We start from the raw sequence: 12,037 nt of genomic DNA on the forward strand, positions 1-12,037 counted from the left end.
AGTATTTCTTGAGTAGCTAAGCCCAATTGGTTTTCCTGCATCCAGCAATGACATCTAGCATGTGTCCCTTTTCTGGTCCATTTTCCACATAGCTGCCAAATTGAGATTCTTAAAGCTTAGGTCTGACCATGCTACTTTTCTGCTCTCAAGCAGCTTCAACAGATCTTGATTGCCTCTAAAATCATATACAGATTTTTCTATTTGATATATGTTGCCCCTGCTTATAGGAACATACACACTCATATATGTTACTGAATGTTAGCAAATGGGGAATTCTATAAATGTAGCATGGCCAAAAGTCAGACATGTTTTGCTTTAGCAACAGATATCTGTAACTGTGTATCAGAAGCTGACATTTATCTACTACTACTATTTGTAGAAGTGGCTCTTATTTGGATGGAATTGACTCATAAAATCATTTCAAAATGCTGGAAAAAAAAATCTAAAGATGTAGGCAATCTTAATTGCCTAAGTATTTTTTCATCTGTTTGCTATCCTTTATTTATAGAATTCATTTTGTTTAATAGATTTAGTACTTTTTTTTGGCAGACATGATAATCTTTTTCTTAAAAGCCCTTATTTTTCAAAGCTTAAAATATTTTAACTAAAAAGATCAAGTGATAATGTAGAGGAAAATCTAGCCCACTTTACAAATTTAGCTCTTGGTTAACACAGCACTCCCTTGTCCTTTGCAAACCAAGCACTGGTTTTAGTAGATGTTTGTACTTTTGCCTGATTAAGCACTTGATTACTCAAAAGAAAATACACCCTACTGGTTTCTAACTGTTCTAAAATGGAGGTGGCAATGGTTGTAATTGAGCACCACTGAGTTGTCTTGCCAGCTATAATGGAGCATTTATTCCTGACTCTCCACCTTCTAATATACCTTTAGTATTGAAAAGCCAGATTCTGGGGAGGTGAACTTTTACCCTTTATTTAATTTGGCATCTGTTGCACTATGCTCTCTGAGAAAACACTCCTTGACATTTTCCATGAAAATAGCCTAAAACAACAAGCAAATCCATATGTCCACTAAAACAGATATATCAGCAATGTTAAATGCTATACCTATTGAAGCCATAGGATATCTGAGAGTAAGGGAATTTTTCAAAAAGCATAATTCAGTTTGTTGTCATCATATTACACTGGTTTGGGGATCAGGGTGGTCTGAATTGGACTTGCCAATCATAATTTTCCAAACAGTTTTGACTTCTAGTATTACAAAAACAAGCAGATTCCCTTTGCTGCCTTATTTCACACTGTACTAAGGGAAAAAGATTACAAAGAAAGCCTCTTTGGTGAACTCAAGTATTAAAAAAGAGTTTTTCTAAGGTCATTTCATGGTACTGAATATAGGTTAGTCAAGTTGTAGCGTCAACACCTACAAGTCTCTTGATATTAGTCAAAACCTTAAGAGAAACATTTTGGCTCTACCCCTGTTAGTGATTCTTGCCAAATTGATATTGTTTGAGTAGCTTTCTAATTGGTCTTCCTGCATCTTTGATTTCTTTCCATTTCATTTTCCACAGCTGCCAAATTGAGGTCTAATTATATTCTTCTTAATTCATTTTTTTTGTTACATTGTAGAAATTGTTTTCTAACATTTTAGGATTCAGATTTTCTCTCTCCCTCCCTGTACTCCCGTCCCATAGTCTGATGTAAGTTATACCAGTGCTTTCATGAAATATGTATTTCTACATTGCTTATGCCATGATGGAAGACATATATATATACTAAAACACGCATGAAGGAAATAAAATGGAAGATGGCATGTTTTGGTCTGCAGTCAGATTCCAATAGTTCCTTCTTTGGCTGTGGATAGAATTTTGGATTATGCTTTTTTTTTTTAAAACCCTCACCTTCTGTCTTAGAATCAATACTGTGTATTGGTTCCAAGGCAGAAGAGTAGTAAGGGCTAGGCAGTGGGGATTAAGTAACTGGCCCAGGGTCACACAGCTGGGAAGTGTCTGAGGCCAGATTTGAACTCAGAATCTCCTTCTCTAGGTCTACCTCTCAATCCACTGAGCTACCCAGCTGTCCCCTGGATTATGCTTTTCATCTGCTTAAGAAGCTTCAGTTTCTCTCTGTTGCTTCTAGACTAAAATGCAGACTTCATTCTTTGGCATTTTAAGGCCTTCATAATAGGAATTCAATCTGTCTTTCCAGATTGATTACTCCCCACCCCTCTCCACCCCTTCCCGACATTTTCCATCATATAGAATCCTTTTTTTAAAAAATTTTATAGTATTTTATTTGATCATTTCCAGGCATTATTCATTAAAGACAAAGATTATTTTCTTTTCCTCCCTCCCACCCCCTGTAGCCGACGCGTGATTCCACTGGGTATCACATGTGTTCTTGATTCGAACCCATTGCCATGTTGTTAGTATTTGCATTAGAGTGTTCGTTTAGAGTCTCTCCTCTGTCATGTCCCCTCAACCACTGTAGTTGGGCAGTTGCTTTTCCTCGGTGTTTCCACTCCCTCAGTTTGTCCTCTGCTTATGGATAGTGTTTTTTCTCCTAGATCCCTGCAGATTGTTCAGGGACATTACACCGCCACTAATGGAGAAGTCCATTACGTTCGATTATACCACAGTGTGTTTGTCTCTGTGTACAATGTTCTTCTGGTTCTGCTCCTCTCGCTCTGCATCACTTCCTGGAGGTCGTTCCAGTCTCCATGGAATTCCTCCACTTTATAGAATCCTTTTTTTTAACCCTTACTTTTGGTCTTAGTAAAAGCTCTAAGATAGAAGGACCAGGGCTATACAAATGGGATTAAGTGGCTTGCCCAGGGTCACATGGCTAGGAAATGTCTGTGGTTGGATTTGAACTCAAGTATTCCTGATTCTAGGCCTGGTGTTCTGCCCCTTAGTGTCTTTCTCAGTCTCTTTCCTCCCCATTTCTCTCCCTCTCTCTGTCTCTTTCTGTGCCTTTATTGTCATCCACTGTACCCCAAATTCTCCCCTTTTCCTCACAAATGCCACCATTCTTCATATGGCTTTTACCGATTCCCCCAATTACTTTGTATTTATTTTATGTACATTTTTTATTTACTTATCCAAATACATGCTGTTCCCTCTGTAGAATGTAATAAGTCCCTTGAAGGCAGGGCCGTTTTATTTCAATCTTTGTATCTCCAGGATTTTGCATAGTACCTAGAGCTTAATAAAATGTTGTTCAATGCAGTTGAATTGATTAATAGTAAAATAAGACATCATTGTATTTCTAAAAGTGTCATTTTTATTAATCACTTTATAGAGGCAAAGTATTACCATGTAGTGACTCCTCTATATAGCCTTTAAATTTCTGTCATCCTTAATGAAAAGTGGCAGGGATTTTAATAAGCTTAAGCTAAAATTGATATAAATAAAAGGTAATTTTGTTATCTGATACGTGTTATTGCCTAAAGAAATAAATAGTTAAAAAAGAGAATTTAAATCAGAGACTTGTTTGTGTCATGGACTCCTTTGGGAGTCTGTTGGAGTCTATGGACTCCTTGGACTATTTTTAAATACAAAAAATAAATACATTAGGTTCCAGAGGAAACAAATTATATTGAAATAGTTATCAAAATATTTTTTAAAACCCAGCAAGTTCACAGATTCAAGGTTAAGAAAGAGTACTTGGTTTAGGTGAATTCATGATTGTAACCATAGTTCTGTAACTGTTCTTTGACATTTATGTATATTCTCATACTCACTCTTTCAGGCCTCTCCTTTGCAGGCTGATCTCTGACTTTTATCTTAGGGTTCAGCCCAAGCATTGTGATAGCCTGGGATAGGATGTGCTGCAACTAGATGACTGAGGACCTATTCCTTGTAGTAATGTTCTAGTTTTTGTAGAATATTTTCATTGTTCAAAGGATTAAATTTTCTGACAATTATACCATACATACAAATATGATAAAGTATGCACTTTGCACAGGTATTCCACATTGCTAACTTTCCCCATCCTAGTTTCGCTGTATCATGAGTTGGTTTAAGAAATTAAGTGGGATATTGAGGAATTTTGCAGAAGCCAAAAATGACACGTGAAGGCCAGCAGATAGCACAGAAAAAGTTTAGAAACTCAGAAATTGTAACTACCTCCTTTCTTGACTTCCAGTAGTATTGCCTAGCTTTGTTATATACGTTATTCACCAGACTTGCTTGCAAATAGCATTGTATGGTTCTAGAAATGAAATCCTCCCTCAGATTTGCTATTGATGATAATCTTCAAAATAATGTGTCCTGTGCTCTGAAAGTAATTCTAAAAAAGTTTCAAAATGTTTTGAATTATGATACTATTATTAGAGTGAATGAATGGAACTTTGAAGTGGACAGCACTTATTTGGGTATGTAAAAATCCTGGCGTGCAAAAATTGTTTTCATTACTTTTATAGTCACATCTCAGTTATTTGGTCATAATAGCAAGCCTGTGATATAAGAATGGCAGAATGATACCTTCATTTTTGGGTGAAAAAAACTCACTTTAAAATTATTTCATTGGGCAATGTGTCCCCGTCTTCTTCTACCATTTTCTCCCAAGCCAAGGAATAAGAAAATTTGTAATTACAAAAATTGATAGATGGTTTTTAGCTTAGTTGTTGTTTGAGAGGTTGCTGATAATGTTCTTAATACTTTCACCTATTGTTTACTCTTACCCATAGACAAGACCCTTATTCTAGAACTTAGAGCCAAAGTTAGACAATAGCAGAACCCTTGAAACCCAGTTATGAAGAGAGAACATGTTGAATAAATCCATAGTTTAGCAGTACTCATTAAAGATAGGTGTCTTGAATAGATTGTTGTCAGCTACATAGCTTTTAGAATATCATCAGCAGGGGAGAGTCTTTTTAGAAAAGGACTGGTACCTGTTTGTCCCAAGAGATTTTCATGTATATTGGATCTCCTAATACTTTGGAGGCAAACAGAATGGCCAAAACAAAATTATTTAAAATCTATGTTATCAATTTCCATGGTTGATAGGAAATCTTGGATGGACTAAAATTGTGTGATCTCACAGTCCATTCTAGTCTATCATTTTCAGATGTTGATCTCATGGTCTCTTTTCAGATAAATAGGGGTCACATGACAACAGAAGCTAAAAGAGCTGCAAAAATGGAAAAGAAGATGAAAATTTTGCTTGGTGGCTACCAGTCTCGAGCGATGGGACTAATGAAACAGTTGAATGATTTATGGGACCAAATAGAGCAAGCTCACTTGGAGCTTCGTACTTTTGAGGAGTTAAAGAAACATGAGGATTCTGCTATTCCAAGGAGGCTGGAGGTAATATTGTTCTGTCCAGAGGCCATTTCATTATTATTACCTTAATATTAAATAGCGTTGAAATCAGTTAAACTTATGTTACAGCTGTTTACAGTGGAGCAAATGAATTTCAGCCTGTTAAATTTCTTTAATAACCAGATATTCTGAGCCTCTGTCAGCTTTCCTTGCCTACTTATTTCTGTCCACCTTTCCTTTTAAACAGTTATGGTTAATGTGTATTCTATTCTTCTGATTCTGCTTTTTTGTTTTGTATTGTTTCTTAGATGCCTTCTCAAATGCCTCCAAATTATTTGCATCTCAAACAGTATTCAATTATATTAATGTGCCACTATTTATCTGGCCATTCCCATATTGAACATTGGGTTATTTCCAGTTTTGGCAAATCTTTGAGAAGATAACATTTTTTCCTCCTCCATCTTTCTCCTCTTCCCCTTCTTTTCCTTCCCTCTCCCTCCTCCTTCTACTCCTTCCCCTTCTTTCTTCCTATTTCTTGGTATGGAATAGTGGCTCAGAGACATTTGAAGATATGGACTTAGAAGTGAAATGATTGAAATTGAATGTTCAGATTCACAAAGGTAGTATATTTCTTGGGTTATTAGTGAGTCTCAGCCTTTTAATGACTGATTATTAATTTGTTTTCCTTTGTAAATTGTTCAAATATATTAACTGTTATTTGAGATTGGGTGGCATTTTTGAATATTTCACAAGATATTCAATTTAAAATAATGATTTCATACTTTTTTTCCCCCCCAAGTGTCTAAAAGAAGATGTCCAGCGACAGCAAGAAAGAGAAAAGGAACTTCAGCAAAGATATGCAGATTTGCTATTGGAGAAAGAGACTTTAAAGTCAAAATACTGAGACTTTTTTTGCATTTCATCTTAGAAAGAACTACATGCTGGTTTCCATCCTCTGAAAGAATGAAGCTGATGTTTATGTTCTTCAAAAAATTTGCCTGTTATCTGTGACTTTTCATTTGTAGCTTGTTTTGAATGTATTCCATCAGCCTGGTACTTTATGTAAAAACTCTGGGCTTCATGAGAATTTTAGAGATTAATTTATTAAGAGTATCATCATTCTTTTAGTAATGTCATGTTTGCTAAATTTCTTTTTTTAGTTTTGACCTTTAAAAATCATATTTTTTATTTTTAAAGTGTTCTTAAATGTATTGCCTGAGTAAATTCTTGAATAAAAATTAACTAAAATTTTTGAGAATAACTGTGCCTTCAGTGTTATCAGATATTCATTAATTTAAAAAATTTTTTTATCAAATACTATGTACCATTCTAGTTTCTTGGGGGTGTGTGTGTGTGTGTGATGTGGTGTGAGAGGAGTCTATAGAGATGAATGGAGAACAGGATGATGAATGGGAGAGAAGTTATAGAGGTAGATCAATAAGACCTGGACATTGGGCAGTTCTGAGAGAGAGGGAAGTCAAGGGTGATCCAAAGTTATAAATCTGTTAATGACAATGGTAGCACCCCCAGCAGAAATGGGGAGAGGGAGGTGTAAGGTGGAATGATGATGAGTTCCATTTTTGACATTCTGATCTTGAAATGCCAATGTGATATCCATGTGGAGATACCCAGAAGTGTGATGTTGTAGAAGTAAGAAAGTGGAAAAGTCTGCAACAGAGATGCAATAGCTGAGACTGTTGAACTGTCATTCAAAAGAGAACATTCTATTTGGAATGATGTCCAAAAAAGACTGTTGAGAAAGGATCAGAACAAACTGAAAACTGGGTCTCTTTGCTTTTCAGACAGAAAGGAAGCAGCTCTCTTGCTTTTGAGACAGAAAGGAAGAAGGGGTCTCTTTGCCTTGGAGACAGAAAGGAGAAGGGGTCTCTTGGCTTGGGGACAGAAAAAAAAAGGACAAAATTCAGCTCTCTCTGATTTCTCTTCTGTGTTAGTGATTGAATTTCCAGACTTGTTAACCCATTTTCCCAATCTGAACTATATTCCTCCATCCTCCTAGCTAGCAACTATTCTAGTATCAGGGAAACCTCAAACCCTCTTTCCTTCCATTTCCTTATCTTTCCCTTCTTCCCCAATAAATCACTTACTTATCTTGGAGAAGAGAAAAGAGTAATTTATTTGATACACCACTCTGAGTTGATTGAGAGACCAACTGAAGAATCAATGGGAAATAGGAGGGAGGAAGGAAGGAGAGACAAGGAGGGATAAGAAGGGAGGAGGGAGGTAACCCGGGGTTGAAGGGAAAGAGAGAGGAAGGGAGGAGATTAACAGATTTGATTGTTAGTAATTTATCATTCAAATAATCTCATTACAGAAGGCAGTTGATAATGTGGAATTAAGTTTAGGAGAGAAATTAGGCCTGGATTTATATTTATTAAGCCTGTCATCTGGGGAGAGAGGATGCTTCTGTAGGAGCTGCTAAGAATACTAAGGGAGAAAACTAGAAGAAGATTGAGAACAAGACCCATTCCTCAGTAGATTAAAACAATTCAAGCAGTTCTGTGGTTTTTACCTCACATCAGATTGGCAAAGATGACACAGAAGGAAAGATAGCAAATATTAGAGAGCCTGTGGGAAGGCAGGAACACTAATGCACTGTTGGTGGAGTTTGAATTGGTCCAAGTGTTCTGGAAAATGATTTTTATTTTAAAGCCCTCTGATCTTTTTATACTCCACATACTCCATGATCCAGTATCATTGGCCTTGCATTATCTCCTGATTGCATTAATTTTCCTTTCTCTTTTTTTCCTTCCCTTACTTCCTATCTTAGTAACAACTCTAACACAGAAGGGTAAGGACTAGCAAATGGGATTAAGTGTCTTGCCCAGGGTTACACAGCATGGAAGTGGCTGAGGTCAAATTTGAATCCAGGTCCTTCCATCTGTAGGTCTGGCTTTCTATCCACTAAGCCACACAAGTGCCCCTGATTCCATTCATTTTCAACTGGCTATCTTCTGTGCCTGGGATTTTTTCTCCTCCTCCCTGCCTTTTGGCTTCTCTGGTTTCCTTCAAGTCTCAAGATAAAATCTGCAAGAAATTTTCTCAATACCCCTTAAAGCTAACATTAGATTAGATGACATTACACTCAAACTAAGTTCCTTAAGAACAAGGACTGTCTTGCCTAACTATACCTGCAGCACTAAGAACAGTGACACATAGTAGGTGCTTAATAAATGCTAGTTGACTAGTATTTTTTCTGTAATTGCTCCTCATTTGCCCTATATATTTCATTTGCACATAGTGGCTTACATGTCTCCAAAATTAGATTGTGAGCTCCTTGAGTGCAGGAACTATTTTGGTTTTCTTTGTATCATTGGCACTTAGTACAAAGCCTGGCACATAGTAGGTACTTAATACTTTTTGACTTGAAAACAATTTGGAGTTAAACTAGAAAAGACTAACTATAGAAATCATTTGGCCCTACCATACCACTATTGAACATATTCACTAAGGTCAAGAAATGAGGGAAACATCCTAGATATAGTAGCAGTAGTAGTCTCTCAGTAACCGAGGATGGCGATTGTATTTGTGCACTTTCATCTATGATGTAGATGAGCGTGCACAAAGACACTTGTGCGTGAAGGAGATTTAAGTGGAAAAGTTGATGCACAGAGACAGTTCCACTCTCTCGGCGTTGGAAGCCTGGGTCCAGTGGCACGAAAAGTTGTTACACCTGGAGACTTCCTCAGCTGCATTGGGTGGCCGTGTTGTCCTTTGTGCTCCAACACGCCCAAGCACTCCACAGTGCCTTGCTGTGTCGCCCTCTCAGCCGTTGAACTTTCTTATTGGTTTCATCCTAGATATACAAAAATATTTACATAAGCATTTTTTGTACTAACAAAAATCTGGAAGCAAAGTATGAGCCCATTGATTAGGGAGTGGTTGGACAAATAACGTGGTGCTACTTAAGAAACAAAGATGTGGAAGAATGCAAAGAATCTCAGAAGGACTTGAATGAACCAATGCACAGCAAGGCAGCAGATCTCGTAGCAGTTTACACAACCATAATGTAAGAGAACAGTGCGGAAAGTGATCAATTGACTGCAGAGGACCAGTGGTCCTCTTTCAGAAACGGACAATCTTCCTCTCTTCAGACAGGTATGGACCGAGCCATAGACACTGTCAGATGCGACCAGTGTTTTAGTTTGTTTTGCTTAAGTATGCTTTATTATAAGGGAAATTCAGTTGTCTTTAGTGTATATGGGAGAGGGAAGTGAAAGGAAAGTAAAAGAGTTTTTAATACCGAGGACAGAGCCTACAAGTGCACTTCACCTAAAGGCGGAAGGTAGAAGATAATTTAGCAAAGGTGACGAGTAGCGATCTAATGAAAGCCATGGTGCAGAGCAGTGTAAAGGAGGTATGTTTGACAGAAAGCAGTCTGGAGGTCAAGGAAAACGGGGACGGAGAAAAGGCTTTCAGATTTAGCAATTGAGAAATGGTTGGCAGCCTTGGAATACAATTTCCAGTTGAGAGGTGGGGTTCAGAGCCAGATTACAAGTTTTAGGAAACCGAAAAGAGTGAATTTATGGCATTACCATGAGAGCTGGTATAAGCTGAAAGTCTAAATAGGTTGCAGGAATTTACTCCCCAAATTGGTTGTTTTTAAACCCTTACCTTTTGTCTTAGTGTCCAAATAAAGTATCAATTCCAAGACAGAAAGATGGTGAGGGTTAGGCAATTGGGGTTAAATGACTTGCCTAGGGCCACACACCTAGGAAGTGTCTGAGGCCGGATTTAGGCCTCCTGACTCCAGGCTTGGTACTCCATCCTTTGGGCTACCTAGCTGCCCTTCCCAAATTGGTGCATTAAAAGGCAAATGTAAAAAAGTGATGCACTTTATCAGCGGTACTACCTAGGCTCCAAGAGAAGTCTTGGCGACAGCTTCCAAAGAAGATACTTTTGAAAGGAATTTCTCGTTGTCCTTTTCTGTAGGAATGAGAAGTCAAGGGTGGCACCAAAGTTGAGGAGTAAGAGGACTGGGAGGAGGATGGGAAAAGGGTGCTGCTGCTGAAGCTAAGAACTCGGATGACAGCAAGCAAAGCCTTGATGCATTCAAAATGCAGAACGGAATATTCTGGACATGGACAACTTGGGAATTTGTTGTACGAGGCTATGTGTTACAAGGCTCTGTTTTGTTTTTTCAGTTGGGGGTCACAGACAAATGCTTATTGAGGGGAAAAACCCCAGTAATAGGGATGTCCAAGCTTTGAGGAAAAGACAGTGAATTCAGCTTTATGTTGTGTTAGAAAGATCAGAGCAGATTATATAGACCTGGGAGTCATCCGCATAAAGAAAATTGAACCCATGGGATCACAGAGTGAGAGTCCAGACATGGACCTTTAGGATACACTCATAGTCAATGAGCATGATATAGGTCTTGAACCAGTAAAGGAGCCTAAGAAAGTATAATTGGGTCGAAGAACCCAGAGAAGAGAAGAGTAGGCAGGAAGTAAAGGAGGTGTAGAGTGTTGTTATTGTTATTATTATTTTTAATAACCCTTCCCTTCCATCTTAGAATTAATACTGGGTATTGGCTCCAAGGCAGAAGAGCAGTAAGGGCTAGGCCATGGGGGCTAAGTGACTTGCCCAGGGTCACACAGAAAGGAAGTAAAGAACAGTCTTTCAAGACCATCTAAACTCAGGCAGGCAAAGGCTGGTCCTGGAAGTCAGGGCTTGTGTTGGCTGCTGTCAGATGTGACTTTCTCAAATTTGAACTTACAATCGACTTTGGCAGCCTGAGAACCTTTCTTCTACCGGAGGTCAGAGCCTTGGAACGAAGGGGCTCTTCTTCGCCTTGGGGAAGGCTTGGGGATTAACATGCTGCTCACTGCAGTGTTCTTCCCGCTCCCTAACTTTGCCACTGAGCCCTTTGCTTTAGACCCCTCTTTATAGTCACAATTTGTCCATTATTTGGAGCCAGTGAAACGTGTCTTTTCATAGCGTGCCGGAGAGCTGGGGGGGCCCATGTGATAACTTACGCAAATCAACATGATACTTATTTCATTTCCCTGCATAGTTGACTGCAAAGAGTCTTTTAAAAGCAATTTTCTGAAAGCTCTCCGTAGGCCATTTGTTATACCGGAAGCTCCCCCCCCACCCCCGCCCCCCAGGGCCTTGTGATTATAACCTGGACCGAGAAAGCGCCACTACTAGAAAAAACATTTGGGCCTGGAAACCTTGGGAGAAGGTTGGGGCTGAGGCGTGGGGTGGATAGGGGAATTGCCAGCCAGCCTGCACAGTTATTCCCTGTTACCGCTCTGACAGACAGAGTGCAATTCATTTGGCATTTTGATGGAAAGGTAGGGAAAATATTAGCTCTATGCCTCCACAGACGCGGGGTTTTCTAGTGCGCCAATTAAGATTCTTGGAACTGCCAGATTCTTCCAAATATAGAAATGCATGCATATGTGTATGCACTCTCACATATAGATCCATGTGCATTTTTCATATACATGCGTGTATATATGTATATAAGACAGAAGAGCAAGGGCAAGACAAATGGGGTTAGGTGACTTTCCCAGGGTCACACAGTCAGGAAATGTCTGAGGCCAGATTTGAAACCAGGTCACCTGACTCCAAGACTGTGCTACCTAGATGCTCCTTTTGTGTGTATATTTCTATTCTAACCCAATGGTTTTTCTTGGTGTGAGAAACTCCCTCCATGTGAAGTTGCTCAAATTTGTGTGGAGAAGCAACTTGTCTATAATATAGAGGGGCACTAAGAAGTTAGTGACTTGCCCAGCCAATACGTGTCAGAAACAGAACTTGAGCCTGAGTCTTTCTGACTCTAAAGCTGA

The 12,037-nt window shown here is 38.7% G+C and overlaps 1 protein-coding gene across 1 annotated transcript in view; it reads left to right on the forward strand.

Moving 5' to 3' along the window:
- Positions 1–6,483, forward strand: part of CDC5L (cell division cycle 5 like) — a 57,439-nt gene extending 50,956 nt beyond the window's left edge. The window contains exons 15-16 of the mRNA XM_001363168.5: positions 5,055–5,267; positions 6,022–6,483. Of these exons, the coding sequence (XP_001363205.1) occupies positions 5,055–5,267; positions 6,022–6,126 (318 nt within the window). The 3' untranslated portion in view covers positions 6,127–6,483. The remainder of the gene's footprint in view (positions 1–5,054; positions 5,268–6,021) is intronic.
- Positions 6,484–12,037: the final 5,554 nt, after the last annotated feature.

Source organism: Monodelphis domestica, chromosome 2 (genome assembly GCF_027887165.1).
Source record: "Monodelphis domestica isolate mMonDom1 chromosome 2, mMonDom1.pri, whole genome shotgun sequence".
NCBI classification, from domain to species: Eukaryota; Metazoa; Chordata; class Mammalia; order Didelphimorphia; family Didelphidae; genus Monodelphis; species Monodelphis domestica.